The sequence below is a fragment of the Leucopleurus acutus genome (assembly GCF_964270905.1).
Source record: "Leucopleurus acutus genome assembly, chromosome: 12".
Lineage (NCBI taxonomy): Eukaryota > Metazoa > Chordata > Mammalia > Artiodactyla > Delphinidae > Leucopleurus > Leucopleurus acutus.
In genome coordinates this window covers 22,011,873-22,028,923 of record NC_139154.1, presented here as the reverse complement: position 1 = coordinate 22,028,923, position 17,051 = coordinate 22,011,873, and the positions used below count along the sequence as shown (strand labels likewise).

The 17,051-nt window shown below is 44.7% G+C and overlaps 1 protein-coding gene across 3 annotated transcripts in view; it reads right to left on the bottom strand.

The window, feature by feature from the left end:
* Positions 1-498: 498 nt before the first annotated feature.
* IL18RAP (interleukin 18 receptor accessory protein) overlaps positions 499-17,051 on the bottom strand; it is a 30,306-nt gene continuing 13,753 nt past the window's right edge. For 2 of the 3 annotated variants that reach the window (XM_082851761.1, XM_082851763.1), the window contains 7 exons: positions 16,491-16,641; positions 11,989-12,054; positions 10,266-10,389; positions 7,360-7,511; positions 6,106-6,243; positions 2,871-3,044; positions 499-1,658 (listed from right to left, as the gene is read on the bottom strand). In XM_082851761.1, the coding sequence (XP_082707887.1) occupies positions 1,285-1,658; positions 2,871-3,044; positions 6,106-6,243; positions 7,360-7,511; positions 10,266-10,389; positions 11,989-12,054; positions 16,491-16,641 (1,179 nt within the window). In that variant the 3' untranslated portion in view covers positions 499-1,284. The remainder of the gene's footprint in view (positions 1,659-2,870; positions 3,045-6,105; positions 6,244-7,359; positions 7,512-10,265; positions 10,390-11,988; positions 12,055-16,490; positions 16,642-17,051) is intronic. The other variant, XM_082851762.1, reaches the window with a different exon arrangement.

Here is a 17,051-nt window from a genome sequence, read left to right as displayed (position 1 = left end):
ACCACAGTGGTTTTTGTGATGTGGGTGTCTCTGTGCAAAAAGACCTCAAAAGCCTTTCACACAGGCACCCAGCAGTGGCCAGATGGCAACGACTCTGAGCCCCTCCAAACCTGGATCACATTCGGACAAGCGGATGGGACACGTTAAATGTGAACGCGTCCAGAAATCACTTTTCTTTATTGCTCAAATAAATCGCGCCCTTCTATTGGGGAAGATGAAGCATGAGTGTTGTACCTTCATGTGAGACGAGAACGCCATGTGAACTGCACATTGAACTCTCAACAGGAAAACACTGGTGAGAATGAAAGGAGCCTCGTCTACGTGGAACAGCTTCTTGGTCCTCTGGCCTAAGGCCCATCACTTAGGAGAAACTCAAGGAGACCAGATAGGCAGGAAGCACATGGGGGCCACCAGCCTCGAGAGGCAAGCCCCAGTCTTGCTGTCCTTTAACCAGTGTAGACATTTATTTTCCAGACTCTTGTCCTGGCTTCTGCCTTTCTACTTTGCACATAACTGCTGGTCTGTTCCTTGTCTCCTCCAAATCATTTTGGCCTAATTGGTTCCTACTTCCTACGGCCCAGAGTAAGGTTGTGTACTTCATGCCCTGCGCAAAGGCCAAGGCAACAAGGATGAGCTGAACTTAGCCCCACTCTTCTCCCCAAGCCCTGTGTCCTGGCTCAGGGCTACACGGGTCCCGAGGAAGGGGGTCTTCCTTCCAGCTCTCACAAGGACACAGTAGAGAGGAACCATGGCCCTGGCTGCTCCTCGGCCCCTGGTCTCTGCCTCTCCGACTTGCTTTCTGTGCTCCAGTGAATGGGTGAACACAGAATAAGAATTGTCTTCTTCACAGAGACGGTTTAGGCAAAGTTGAAATCACTTGTTTCTAATAAAATAATATTTATTTGACTGCAAAGATCTATAAAGTGATGTGAACAATACACAGAAGACATGACAAGTCCATAGCCACAAAGCCAAGTGGCTGTATCTGCTGAGACCACTAGGAAAATCTTAGGGGCCGTGTGGGCTGAATTCGCTCTCCCTCTGTCTAGCCCAGGAAATCTGAGGCTCCCACAATAGTTTTCGTGTCATTCCAGTGCCCGCCACACTCGCTCAGGGCTGGCAGAATGCTTCCCATTCTATACCAGCCTGATCCACGCTGTGTGCTCTGTCCATCAGGGTCTCTCTCTACTCACCAGGGACAGGACGGGAGGGGTGTAGGAGGAGGCAGCTCAGGGCCCATTTCACCGTCCTTTAGGCTGGGAGCGCCTCCCAGCGGTTTCTGTTTTACTGAGTCTTTTCTAGAGAAAAAGTCCTTGGGCTAATTCTGAGATGATTCCACGTGAATCCTTTAGAGCTTTTCACGGGCATGTGGTAGCGTATTTGGGTCCAGAATCTGGAATTGGGAGGAACTGATTTGAAGCCTCTCCAGGTGACAGTGGGCAAAACCCTGAGAGCTTTTTTCACTAGATGAGGTAGAGACTCCGGCTCTTGGAAGGAAGAGAACTTAATTAAAATCAGTTTCAGCGTTTGATCCTCCAAGGCAATGTTCACTGCTGCTTGTAGTTCAAAGACACTGGGTCCGCTGACGTAGCTAGGACTCAAGATAAATATTCCTCTTCTACTTTTCTTAATAACGCTCACAATGTCTTCTGCATACGCTGGAAATAAAAGATTTAATTATTCGACATTGTTATTGTTTTTTTTTTTAATGACCACGGTTAAAGATTTGATAAAAGTTCATGATAATGCAATTGACAAGGAAATGTAGTTATTTCTGAGTTATACATTTTAAAGTAATAACTAGAATTATGACCTATTACATTATACCAGAACATATAAGATTTTTAGAAATTTCATGTAATGTCTGAAACATTTATATTAGCATATTTCCATACAAATAACCCAAAGAAAGTTTAGTATTAGTTGTTTTTTGTTTGTTTTTTTATACAGCAGGTTCTTATTAGTCATCAATTTTATACACATCAGTGTATACATGACATTGTTATTGTTAAATCCTGAGTCACAATAACCCTGAATCTCCCAGATCCATCCAGCGGGTTCCTTGCAATGGGCACTCTGAGGCAAAGAGGAAAGGAAGCCTGGTTTTCTTTATCACTTCTGCTAAATCAACTCTGTGGACAGTTGAAGATATGTTCCAGTGTCTAGTGACTGTCAGTTTCACATTCCTCCCTGTGTTCTGTCTCCTCAAATTGCCAATTCCTCTAGGAGCAAAGCTCGTTGGAACAAGGTTGGCTGGGATAAGAGAGGGGCATGGAATGTCCCAGGCTCCTGGGTTGCGCATCTCAGGCAGAGGAGGTCAGCGGGACAGGATGAGGTCTGCACATCTGATCGTGCCCAGGACTGGGCCCGGGCCTGGGGAGTCTGCTGGACCCAGTCCTGAGTTTGTGTCAGGCACAGTCCCAGAAAGCAGGGGGACCACCCGTTTGGGAGGACAAGAGATAACTTCCTGTTGAGGAGCCAGAAAAGAGATCATTCTGGAAGGCTCCCTGCACTCCAATAATGTTTTTTCCTGAAGATGGATTATTTTCCTCCTGTGGCAATTTTTTTTATTTTTAAATTTTAATTTTATATTGGGGTGTAGTTGATTTACAGTGTTGTGTTAGTTTCAGGTGTATAGCAAAGTGGTGCAGTTAGACATATACGTATAGCCATTGAAGATGGATTTTTTTGATGATGGAGCGTGTCTCTGCAACACACATTTTTCTGTGTTGTTGCCCCAGAAATTCTAAGCTCATGAAACCTTCCAGAAGATAAATAGCCCAGCAGAAAGAATGACAAGACAACGTAGAGAGTGCTTACACGTAACTCTCCTTCTTGTGCTACGTTTTCTGTTGGCGTGCAGGACTTACCTCCTCCTGGGGCCACGTCTCTTTCAAGCAAACACAAGGTGTATCCATATTTGTTTTCCAAAACTTCAGGGAATAGACTCAGAGCCAAGGTTTCCTCACTCAGAGACGAAGTGGCCTCACTCTCAAGAGAGCTCCATTTCCCATAGGATATGAAAGCATCGAACTCCTTTTTATCTGAGGAAGAAGCACAATAAAGAATGCAAGCCACACGGGGCTTCCCTGGGGGCGCAGTGGTGGAGAGTCTGCCTGCCGATGCAGGGGACGTGGGTTCGTGCCCCAGTCTGGGAAGATCCCACATGCCGCGGAGCGGCTGGGCCCGTGAGCCATGGCCGCTGAGCCTGCGCGTCCGGAGCCTGTGCTCCGCAACGGGAGAGGCCACAGCAGTGAGAGGCCCACGCACCGCAAAAAAAAAAAAAGAATGCAAGCCATTGACCTATTTTTGACTCTCGTGGCATACCTACATACACTCGAACCATATGGTAAATGGATAAGAATTAAGATTTGGGATCCTTACTGCATGGATTTATTAAATGAAAAGCAGCATCTGTGTTCATTTCAGAATCACACTGCTGAGGGGTATTGATTATCCACCCAGAATCAGATTCTAATCGATGAGGCCCTCCTGCACCTTCACTGACGTCAGATCAAACAGCTGGGGCCTTCTCTGATTAAATCACATGTTCTCAGGAGTTCCTCGGAGCTTTTTTTGCATCTGCAGCGTTGCTGTCTCATTAGTCACACATCAAAGTGGAGTCTGCTCCACCAAAGCGTGATAATACCCGGTGAGCAAAGCCCTGCAGAGACCCAGTGCATTAGCGAGCTGACAGCACACGTATCTGTTTGAATCCCCATATGTAAAATGAGATAGTCATAACTCCCCGTCTTGCTTCTGTCAGGGTTGCCTGGGATAATGTATATGAAGGATTTGGTGACTGACTTATGGCAGGCACAAGATAATATGCATTCCTTTCCCTTTTAGATGGAAAACTATATTTTGGAACTTGTTCTAGGGTATTTTTAAGGTCTCATATGCCTCTGTTGACTCAACTATTATAAATGCACATAGACTCTGGGATGTGCTAAAGAACCAACTGGAAGCCATAGAGAATCTCAAAAGTTAACCCACGAGCTCTGGAGTTGCACACAGCTGGCTCATCTTCCAGCACTTTGCACAGTGCCCGACCAATAGTATTATTACAAAGGAGCAAACAGCAGTGCTGTTACTGATGCAGTTTCGCAGTTTGCTCGACATGGACCTAAGAGGCTTTAGCCAACAGAAGTGTCAGAAACAGAAAAGCAAGAGGGAAACAGTGGTGGTCTGGCGTCAAGAGAGGAGGATGCCAAAGAGCGAGGTCCTGGAGGTGCATCTAAGATACTTCTCATTGCCCAGGTCGGGAGGCGGCGGCTCAGGGGGCGCGGCCAGCAGGTACACGCTGTGCAGTTCCTGTGTGACACACCGTAGTCACCCTGATTTTTTCCACATCCCTGTGACACTCCAGCAAACTGGGATTTTTCTATAACCGGAAAACGTTAAATTTCTTTTGTAATAATATTAGCAAGTGGGAGAATTAGATGATCCCCACAATTCTGACATCCTATGTCTCTCTAAATTTTGGGATAGTCACAGGAAACAGTCTTTTTGCTGAAAAACATTAGATTGACCACAGAGTGTAAGGAATCTCTGTGCTTGAAAACTGGGTTCTGCCTCCCTGTCAGATCACTAAAACGGTGCCTGTGCAAACAAGAGAGGACACATTTAAAGTACTTCACAGTTTGGGATTAACATATACACACGGCTATATATAAAACAGACAACCAACAAGGGCCTACTGTATAGCACAGGGACCTCTACTCAATATTCTGTAATAACTTATAACGGAAAAGAATCCAGTTTTATATGTAAAACTGAATCACTTCGCTGTACACCTGAAACCAACACAACATTGTAAATCAACTATACTTCAATTAAAAAATAAATTAGCGTAAAAAACATCCCTCCAAAAATTAAGATGTTTCACAGTAGATTGAGTCTTCTGTACAAGCTCTAGAATCTTAAGAAAAATAGCATTTGAGTCAAAGAAGTATGAAGTTGTCTAGGAGAACAATGAAGACAGTGATTAGATAATTTGCTCAATGCTAAAAAGCTATTTAAAATATAACCTCAAAATACTCTTGGCTTGAGGACTTCTAGTGTGTATTCTCAATCACTGGTCTAAAGAAAAGTGTGACTGCTGCATTTCTGTGCTGCCCCTTTTCCCAGTGATCTGACAGCTCTTCACTGAGTTCCTAGTGTGGGGAAACCACTGGTGTGCGTGTAAAGGGGCATCCCCATTAGGTAAGTATTTAATTGTCCCTGGAATCCAGCAGAAGGGATTCTGCCCTTTCCAAGCAATAGACTCATTCACTAAAACTGCCAACGTTCTAACCTTTGAGCCTTCCGGGACTAGAAAAACACACCAGCAGCTCTTCTAGTCGAAAGAAGCAAATGTTAATAAACACTATTAACCTGTCTCATGGGAAAACTGACAGATACTTCATGGAGAGTGCCACTGCTAGTATTTTCCAGAACGTCCCTCTTTTAGGGACGTTTCCACATCCCCAAGCCCCTCACTTTACAGAAGAAGTTAACTGAGGCAATAGCTAATGGGGGCTCTAAACCTAACTGCCTGGGGTCCATCCCAACCTCTAACATCCCCCAGCAGTTCCACTGGGGGCACAGACTTCACGCCTCTGCCTGGTGTGTAGGATTTCGGTGACAATTCCAGCAGCTGATACATAAGCCTGGCGTGCACTCAGTCCTCAAGAGGTAATGAGAGCTGGAGCCGGCATCACTGAGTGCTTACCATGTGCTACATGCTGTTCTAAATGCTCAATATGTCTTAACTCAAAGAGCCCACATTGCATTCATTGTGATTGTGATTACAACCCTACTTTACAGAAGAGAAAAGTAAGGCATGGAGATGGTAAGTCATCTGCCATCTTGCTTCAGGTTGGTGAGTGGAGAGTTATTTTCAAGTCCAATGTGCCCTACAATAACATCGTTGGCAAGATTCCTAGTAACTGGGATGAAGAGAATTTGTTTCTCCCCTGGGCTCCCAGCCCTTCCCAGGTGTGAAGCCGCCAGACCTGCAGGAGGGTCTCAGAGCCCGAGGGTCATGACCTTCTCCATCGTGGAACATCCATTTCTCAAGCCCCTCCCTCTAAGTCAGTTCCGAGGCGAGTTGGGTCATCTTACCCCCGAGGGTCTCATCCTTGTTTTGGTAGGTTCGGTACAGCAGCACTATTTCAATCCAGTACATGTAGAAGAGCGCACCTGCGGTCAGCACACCTGCCAGGGCCATGACGGTGCCAAGGAGGATGTAGAGGAACAGCACTGCGGAGACGCGGCAGCCGTGAGCAGGTACAGGGGCCGCGTCCCCTCCAACACCCGCCTCCCCTATAAGGCCACATTCAGGCCAGCCCAGCACCTTTTCCAGCCCTATGATTTTTTATCAAAATCTACTGGAAATATTTCTCTTGAATCTGGACACATCTTAAATCACATCTTGAGGGAATTACCATAAAATGAACTCAAGAAAACCCAGGGTAATGGGTCGTCTCTGATTGGGGTGGCTGGGAAACTGACAAAAACTCGTTTTTTAAATTGTTTTCTCCTATAAGCTTCCACACAACCCATTTCTGTCCCTCTTATTGCATACTGTAAACTATTGTCACGTGTTATCGACCCTACTACAGTCTAAACTCCCTGAAGCCCAGAGCCACATCTGACTGGCTTTCTCACCTCCACCGTACCTAACACGTGGCACCTTTGACCCACCTCTACGGAGCACCCACCAAACGTGTCTTATTTAAGCCTCACAAGCATTCAGAACCTGCTTGTTCTCTCATCTCTACTACCTGAATGAATGAATGATATCACCTCCATCTCTGAGCATCTTCTTAAAGAAATTTAAGAGCTATTCCTTACCAGGAATTTCCTCTCTAGCTTTAAGAGGCTATGATCTGTGATGCACACATATCACTCCTAAACTGAACAAGAATACTCTTTCTCCCCTCTTTTTCTCCTTTACTCTCTGACACCAGACCATCACATTCTCTGGATCTGGAAGCCAGGGGAGGAAAATAGGAAAGGGAGCTAGGTCCTAGTACGATACCTGCCACACAGGGCATGCTCTGTAGGTCTTTGTAGGATGAATGAATGAGTAAGTGAATGAACTAAGGAGTGAATGAATGAATGAACAAACACACCTCCCGTATGCAGAACATTCGTAAGAGGACCAGCTCTGGATCACCAATGTGAAACTTACTAGTTGTGTGGCCTCGGTCAAGGTACTGAATGAATCAGCACAAGCACATTGCTGACTTAGAATGCTGTCTGGCATCTAGAGCATGTTAGTGGCTACCATCACTGTGGCTACTTCCTTGGGAAAGTTCCTCTCCTCCCGGGTGAAAGCAGGGGCATGCATTCTGCAGCCACCTTCAGGCTCACCTCCTTTCTTTTCTTTCAGTTGGATGGACTGGGTCGTGTTCCCAATGGAGTTCTGGGCAAAGCAAATGAACTTCCTGCGAAGATCGCTCTGAGTAACTTCTTTCAGGAAGACAACACGCTCGATGACTTCATTCTTTAAGGTGGATTTAACACTAGGAAAGGAGGGAAAATACCACACCCCTTTAGTAACACAGATGGACACCCATTTGCAGTTTTTGGAACACGTGTAAGTAGATAACCGTTTGGCTTTCAGAAGAGCTGTGGGATCAGACAGTACAAGGAGATGCCAGAAAGACAGAGGATGCTAGGAGGTGGCTCTTTTTTTATTAAATGATTGAATCAGCTAAGCATCATTCTAAGCATTTACGCTAGACTATAATTACTTGCGAGGCTCATCTGATCTTCCTTACTCTGAGAATTCCCCTTCAGAATAGATACAACAATTTAAGAATAAGGTTAGAGATGACTAGCTTCTACTGAGGGCTGTGTGTATCAGACGGTCCTCTGGTCCCCCGAGCGTAAACGTGGAGGAGAGGATCAAATCTCCTCCATCCTCACAGGAGCCCCACCGGGTAATGGTGTGACCATCCTGACTTGAGCAGCTCAGAACAGGCAAGAAGGTGGGTGACAATGCAAGGTCACACCGCTGGGAAGTGGCAGCGTGATTCCTGGGCCTGTGTCATTCCGCCCCGTCCAGGAAGTGTGAATCTCGGCACTGATTCACAGTCTGGATTCTCTAAAGTTGCCCGTCTGCAGTCTGTCTTCACATTAAAGAACATGGTCTCTGTGGATGATGTTTTAGGCTGTTTGGTGTGGAGCCTACAATACCCACTCTTATTCACTGGACACTTCCTGCCTGCCAGAGGCTGTGTTAAGCATATCACCTCTACCGTATTTGCTCCTTACAGAAGTGAAGTTTGGTATCCATAGATGATAGATGGCATGGTGGAGGCTCGCAGAGGTTAAGGTTCACATTGCTAAATAGGTGGAAAACAGAGATTCAAACCCGAGAGCATATAGTCAGGGCACTCTCCCTTTACCATGCTTGACTACCTTCAAGTCTGATGCAGTATCACCTTAATATGGGACCCAATGAGTTCCCTTGTCTTAGAAGTTCTTTCTCAATTTGATTACTGTTACCAAAACCCATCCTTTATTTTTTAAATGATGTATACTCTTCAAAGTGATATTACATTAGTCTGTTGAAATGTTTTAAAACCCAGGAGGAAGTGCTTAATACAGAGGCTATTACTTTGGAACAGATGTTGGGAAAATGAGGGACTCTAGCTCCAAATGTCTAGAGTTTTACTTTCCATTGAGCCAAACTGTCTTCCCAGTAAATTCTTCCCACTAATCTGGGTTGCAAACTAAGTCTAGTTTCTCATACAACTTAATAGCTTCCAAGTACTTCAAGACAGAGATCCCACATTACAACAGTCATCAGATCTACGGGAAAGAACGAGGGTGACTGTAGTTGGCAAATGGCTGGGTAAATGTAAGACTATCTCTTCTTTCTTTAATTTCTTTAAAAGTTATAGTTTAACATATACAGACAACAATAAAATGATACCTCAGTTATCAGTTATACCTCAGCCATTTTGGTATTATTACTCAGTTATCAGTTATACCTCAGTTATACCTCAGCCATTTTGGTATTATTTAAGCCTTCACTAATTCCCTACACCTACTCCCTTGTCATTATATGGTTCTTTTTGGTAATATTTACCTACCTTGAAGTGCACAGTCTAGGTGTATACTTTTTTTTTTCCCTCATGCATGGCATGAGGGATCTTAGTTCCCCGACCAGGGATAGAGCCTGTGCCCCTGCAGTGGAAGGCGGAGTCTTAACCACTGGGCCACCAGGGAAGTCCCTAGCTGTATACTTTTGACAAATGGTTATTAGGGTATAGAACATTTCCAACTTCCCAGAAAGTTCTGTTGTATCCCTTTCCAGCCAATGCCTAGCCTACCAGAAGGAATAACAGTTCTGATTTTTTTCACCTTAGATTAGTTTTTCCTTCTCTAGTCAGTTTGTTCTTTTTATTGTTGAATAATAATCCACTGTATGAATGAATGTAATTTTTAATTTTTGACTATTGTAAATGAAGCTGCTGTAGATATGCCTAAAAAAACCCAAAAAAAGACAGCGATCTCACCTCTGGGTCTCCTTCTCCAGGTTGGATTGCATCAACTATTCCTCATTTCTCATATTTTCGGTCAGATCGCTTATTATTGTGCCATTTTCTCTGCATACGCTCCGGACTGTTAAGGACCCCAACACTGGAGCCCTGACTCGGCCCACTCTGGATGGACGGCACAGGGGGGAATGGAGAATGGCTGGCTAGGGTGCAGAACCCTTTCCCGTTTGTTCCATATGCCAAGTCTATTCAAGTAGCATGGGTTGTTATGTCTGCTGGTTAGTTTGGTGGGCAAAGTAGCCACATCAAATTGTTACTACAAATTGAACTTTAAAACAACTGATAAAAAAGGTAAAAAATAAAATAAAAAGATTATTTTAGAAAAAGGTGGGGGGAATTTCCCGGTGGTCCAGTGGTTAAGACTCAGCACTTTCACTACCTAAGACCTGGGCTCAATCCCTGTTCGGGGAAGTAAGATCCCACAAGCTGTGCGGCCAAAAATAAAAAATAAAATAAAAAATAACAATAAAAAAAACCACAACGGAAATATTTCATTCTATGGCCCTCTGTGAAACTGCATTTGGCCCCCAAGTTTAAAATTAACTGACGCTTTGCATTTCTATACTTTTATTTGCACGACTAGTTGGCACTAGTGGCCACACCAACTCCATCTGTTTGTTCAGCTCTGTGTGTACATTTCAGGGGGTTCTAAAGGTGAAAGCTTTTAGTGTGAGTTGCAAAGAATAAGTTCGCTCATTTCCTTCTTACCTTCTCCCCTCAGGTGTTGGGACTTCCCACTCCTGGTCAGAATCTTTGACGTACCATCGTATCACAGGCTTAAAGTTTATTTCGAAGCCAAATCGGGCCGTGCAGTTAAGAGTTAAAGGCTTTCCTGAAAAAAGGGCCACAGAACACAGGAAGGAAGCCCGTGAGAATACTTTGTCCCGTGCAGGAGGAAGACACCATCTGGAAACTGTTCCCTGAGGCAGTCAGGTTCACAGGTAAAACAGGTGTACCAGACAAAGCCAAACGTCCACCTGTCTCTCATTCGGAAACAGGTAAAACCAGGGATGTTTGTCTCTACTGGGCAGCTCTTAGATCTCAAACCTGTGACTACATTTCTGCAAACGAAGATAGGCATGGTCACAGCACTACGGGTTCTGATGTGGTTTAACGATAAACACCGGGAAAATGAGCAGTTTCAGGGACCAGCTCTGTCTTCCGACGCTGCTGTTGAAGTAGTACAAGGGTGCCATTAAAGAAATACTAACTAGTATTTGCATATTAAACGAAAATCCTGAGGTTTGGGCGGCATGTAGTTTAAAGAAGAGAGTATTTAGATATTCAGCTGAGTATTTTGAACGTTACACTGTGGACTGACATGCATGTAACCACGCTACCCTCTTTCTGCCCATTTTCTCTGTAAGGGGTATCCAGATATGCTCTGCCTCAAACTCAATATTTTAACCGTGAAATGTTTAGGGACTCCATTTGAAAACTCACCTTTGCACCTTAATAATGCTTTCCCCACAGTAATACTTTAAAATTCATTGGTACCCTGTGTAACTTGGCTATTTTTGAATTAATTAATGTTTTCCCTGCTTCTTTCCTCCTTCCTTTCATTCTTGAGATTTTGCCCGTACTGTTATTTCTATTTCATAATCAGGATACACCGCTACCGCCACCTAGTGGTGATTTAATAATATCTATTTTTACATTTCTTTCTATAATGATAAACATCTTATTAGCATTTAAAGGAAACCGCCACCCGGTGGCCTTTTACCATAATATCTACTTTTACCTTTCTTTCTACAACGATAAATATCTTATTAGCACTTAAAAGAACACTTACTTTATTGAAACAACCAGCACTTGGTTTTGAAGAGAACAGTTCCTATCTGGCTATGTGGGAAGATGTAGATGTTACTGAAGCTGACAAAATCAAAGGGGACCACAGGAAGTCACTTTCCCCCTCTACCCCAAAGAAGACACTAATTTGGAATACAGCTTATTTGAGCAAGGGTTGTACTATTCTCCTACAATTTATCTTAAAGGCTAGACCAAACACTGTATTCGTAAGGGTTAAGGCTACCTACGTTGGTTAACTGATTAAATTTATAGATTTAATCAATGAACCTAACCAATCTGTGTAACCCACTGTTCCTGGGTGGAGTAAGGAAGAATCTTAAAAAAAAAAAAAAATCTATTGATCATGCCTCACATACAAGTCACCTAATATATCAATACCTCATCCCATATTTCTCAGTGCAAACTTGTGAGGTCAGTTCTATTTTGTCTAGTTACAGATTTATAACCTGAGGCTTCAGAAGATTAAATAGCTGTGTAAGGTCACAGACCTAGTCAGTGGCCGAGTCTAGATTCACCCCCAACTCTGTTTAATGTGAAATCCCCAGGCTCTTCACTGTAACACACTTAGACCTGCTCCCAGAAGCAAAGTGTCATTCAAGGGTGATGACACCACCCACCTTACCAAGTTCTACTTCCAGGGTGTCCTTGATGGGATCCAGAATATCTGGTTTGAGATTCGTGTTCTTCACTAAAAGATGAAAATAAAAATTATTATTTGCACCGGGAAATCCGAAGGCCTGCTTCCTGAAGATTTGAACGCACGGTCACACTCTGATCTAAATGTTTTGGAACTTCCTCTTCAAATTTCATCCATAATGTACAAGGCTAGAGACTCAAGTCTCCATGTGAAAATCACGCCTCCAGAAATGACTGTGACATCAGGTTGCAGGTGCTAGCGAAACGTGAGTCCTTGATAAATCCATACCCGCCCAGGGGGAACCTCCTTCCAGGCCAGCCCCGCGGGCCCATTGCAGATGTGAAACCCCACCCCATCTTCTCCTCCAAGACTGTTTTCTGGTGCATCCGGCTGAGTAATCCCACAGGAAGGAGGACGAACCTGAGAGAATGCACAGGTTAGCCAGATTGGAGCCCTCCCCTCCCTCCATCCTCAAGTTCATGGTTTGTTTGAAAATAAAGGTGGGCTCAGCCCTTCATGAATCATTTTATCCCTCAGCTTCCTGCCACAAACTTTCACATATGCCTCCACTGTCAAACTTCCTCCTGAAGATGTCCCACCTCCTAAGAAAGGAAACTTCATCACCTCTCTTCTGGAATTGTTCTCTTAATTCTCAGGGCCCTCCTTCCCTCAATTACATTAGCTTCCTCCTGTATCTTTGACTCTCTCTCTCTCTCCTTCCCATCAGCATTTATCCACTCTCAGTCTCTCCATCTTAAAAAAAAGAGGAAAAAACCCTTCACCTCATACCCCTGCCCCACTCATTCTCCTCCCTTCCCAGCCAAGTTGTTGAAAGAGCGCTGTGTGCTCGTTTCCTCCCTCCCTTCCCCTCCCGTGAAGTCTGATTTCTGCCCCCATCACTCCACTGAAACCGCTTTGGCCAAAGTCACCAGTGACCTCCTTGCACCTAAATCCACTGGGCACGGCTGAGTTTTTTTTTGTTTTTTTTGCAGTACGCAGGCCTCTCACTGTTGTGGCCTTTTCCGCTGCGGAGCACAGGCTCCGGACACGCAGGCTCAGCGGCCATGGCTCACGGGCCCAGCCGCTCCGCGGCATGTGGGATCCTCCCGGGCCGGGGCACGAACCCGCGTCCCCTGCATCGGCAGGCGGACCCTCAACCACTGCGCCACCAGGGAAGCCCACGGCTGAGTTTTTAGTCTGCTTTCCTTCTCAGTAGCATTGGGTGCTGCCGGGCATGCTCTCCTCTCCTCTCCTCTTCGGGGTGCACGTTTCTGTGCTCTGAGGCTCGCCTCCCCCATCTCCACTCACTCCCCTGAGCGCTATGGGCTTCTCCTCCTCTGCGCCTCTTGTGAGTATCACGTCTCCCTGGTCTCTCCTTGTGGTCTTCATTCCACCTACTCTCCTTGTGGGGCAGCTCACGCTCCAGGCCTCTCTTCCCTATGAAAGTTCTTGGCCCTCAAAATGCTCTCTCGCCTACGTCATCAATTTCACTTCCTTTACTGCTCCCTCCCCACCTTGCCACTGATACCCACTTGCTGATGTAAATAATGACCTCCCTCTTCCCAAATCCAAGGAGCAGTTTCCAGGCTTCACCATATGAGGCCATGCGTCACTCCCTCTTTCTTGGGACACTTTATCGCTGAGCCCTGGGATAGCTACTCTGTGTTCTTACACCGCTTCTCCATCTCCTGTGGGGATGCTTCTCCGCCCCCGTGCCTCCCAGTGCTGGATGTTCTGGGCTCTCTCCTCTCTATACTCCATCCCCACGTGACCCCATTCTCCCTCGGCTTTAGGTATCGTGCCAGCGGCCACCCTCACATTCACATCTCCCGATGTAGTAGCCTGTATCCCAGACTGGTTTATCCAAATACCCACTTGTCACGGTGACTTGATGAATCAAAGTCCTTTCAAGCTTAACACTGAATTTCTTCCTCAGACCTGCTTCTCTTTCAGTATTTTTTCTGTCTCATTACATGGTGCCACTGTTTACCAACTCATCATGCCAGAAAAGTAATCCGGCATTGATTTCCCTCTTTCATCTTGCACATAAACTCCATCAACATGTTCTGTTGACACACACGTAAAGCCATTTCTAATCACCTCTGCTAAGTCTACTCAAAGAGTGACCAGAGACATCTTTTTAGAACATGATTCAAATCTGCTGCTCTCCCCACCCGTGCCTTACACCAGCCCTTATGTATCCCGTCCTACCCCTTCCACTTCCATCCCATCCCATCCTATTCCACCACTTCCCATCCAATCCCATCCCACCCTTATGTATCCCATCCCACCCCTACCCATCCCATCCCATCCAACCCCATCCCATCCCATCCCATCCCATCCCATCTTCTCTCAATATGTTATAGAAAGTCCACCTCGTTGCCCAGCGTAAAACCTGGCTCTCATACTGGACCCCTCCTTTTCCCTCTTTCACTCCCAATTCCCAACGCGTTTCATGTGTAACTTCCTAAGTATTTCTGGAGTTTGCTCTCTTCTCTCCGTCCCTACTGCCCCTCCTAGTTCAGGCCACCATCAGCAGTTGCCTGCTTGACCCACAGCAGCCTCCTAATTCTTCTCTCTGTCTCCCTTGTCGCCCCACCCCCAAACCCATGTTCTACATAACAAGCGTGATCTATCTCAAATCCAGATCTATTCATGACACTCTCCCACGTAGAACCCTCAATGGCTCCCCATTTTTCCTTGGATAAAGTCCAAACTTACTAGAACAGTGTGATGTCTGTTCTGCTACCAGATACCCTCAACTGACCTTCTCTTTCTCCCTGGAAAGCACCATGCTGTCTCTCAGCTCCTGGATGTTAACTGTGCTGCTCCCTCTGCCTGGAACGGCATCTTTTCCGCCTTCACTGGGCTAGTTTGTCTTCACCCCTCAGTTCTCACCCAGCCTCGGGGTACCCAGGTCTGGGTTTGTGTGTCCCCCACATGCCCCGCTGCTTCCCTTTCTCTCCACTCATCACACCGAACTGTAGTAGCCTGTTTCCTCTTTGTCTGCCCCACGAGACGGTAAGTTCTGGGAGGCCAGAGAAAGTGTCCAGGTGCTCATTCTTACAACCTTAGCACCAAGCCCAGTGCCTGACACATATCACATGTTCCACAAATACTGGTGTAAGAATGAATACATGAAAGAACGAGTGAGTAAATGAGGAAGACAGGAATGACGACAGAGAAGACTTAAAAAGATGTGACAGAGGTTGCAAAGCATCCTCTGGGAGAGAGAAAAGCAGATTCTGCCCCTGAAAGTTTGACGGGCGAGTTATCATGCCCGAGGGAAAGAGCAACCAGGCCTGGAGGGGCAAGTGGTCCAAGGTGGGTATTTGCCTTCTAACCCCTCGTCCAATCTCATATAAATATAAACTGATGAGGTCTAAAGTATTGCAGAGTGCAAGGGCCCGGAAGTAAGCAGGGGAGTTTGACTTGGTCTCAGATGCCACATGTGGTTTGTATCTTGCAATGAAAGAAGAGGAAGTAAAACTGATTACTATATTTACTAAGAGCAGAGTCAACCATTCTGTACGGTTATGTTTTGATAGAGGCCATGCTTAAATTGATTACATCATACAGTTTAGCCATGCTTTACACTTGTAAATCTAATAAGAATGACCCAAGGGAAAGCCTGGGCCAAAAACAGACAAGTCACAGAAGAATAAGCTCAACGGGCCAGTAAGCAAATGGCAAGACATTCAACTTCATTCGTAGTCAGGGACACGTAAATTGGTCTGAAAAAAAGAGAGTCCACTTGACACCAAAGTCTGAAACCACCAAATATGACTTGGGAATAATGGGAATCTGTTCATTGCTGATGCGGGTATAAATTAGCAAAACAATGTCTATGAACAATGCCATGTGTTTATAACACAAAACACATTTTATAACATAAAACAATATTCTGTTTTATTAATGGATACATTACATATGTAGAAAAAGCCTAAAACATAAATGGAAAGGATTATAAGCTAAGAGTGGGCTACATCTGCAAAGAGAGGAAGTGGGAAGGCCTCAAGTTGTATCTGTATTGTTTTGTTTCGACAAAGAAACCGTGAGATGGAAAAACCATTATTAAAGCTCGTGATAGGTACACGAGTGTTACTTATTTCTGGGTGTGAAATATTTAACATTGTTTTTTAATTTATTATCTCTTATATGTAAAATCTTTAATCTTGTTTATTTCTTTACATCAGCCTTTGATATTGTTTTTTAATTTATCACAAAACAAACCAGAATCAATGCGTAGAAAACCCAACCTGTGACAACTTGAATATGACCCAGAACTAGGCCTTCCTTGGAGGATGGAATCTAGGTGAATGGAAAATTGATGTTCACCAACATTCCAGGCTTTACGTGACTGTAGGCTATGAGTGTCTCCTTCCTCACCACAGAAAAAAGAAAAATATTACTAAGCCAAAGAAGATAACTTTAACTGGGTAATTGGGGTTGAAATCTCAAATACTGAAACCACAAACCTCACTTACCGATGGTTTTCACTCGAACAACAGCTCTGACTGTCCATGAACTTGAATTATCTGATTGAGTGTGATCACACACGTATGTGCCCTGGTGATGGTCGTAAACGTCATCCACTTTAATTGGGTTGCTCCTTTTTTCAGAGAGTAGTTTTCCATTCTAATCCAAGAGACAAGAAAATTAAATAATGTAACCAGAGAATTACTATTAATATTAAGCTCACCTATAGTGAAACTTCACAAATTTGAACCAAGGAAGGGGGAAGGTCAGTCTGATATAAGGACATTGCAGAACATAACACCCCCAAGCTATAAAAGATTCTGCTCAAAACTATATCTGTGAGATTCTTACTTGAAACGAGAAGCATTTTCAAAGATAATTACATGTGGAGATGAAGACAGCCCAGCAAGAGCTGTTTCACGTGGTAAAGCCCAAAGCGAGATTCAGGCCCCTAGACTCTAGAAAACTCATAGTGGTCTAAGTGGTCGATACCTAAATGAATTTTTTAAAAACACGTGTATTTATATTTCTGGAAATTGATATAGATTTTCTGTGTATTGGGCTTACAT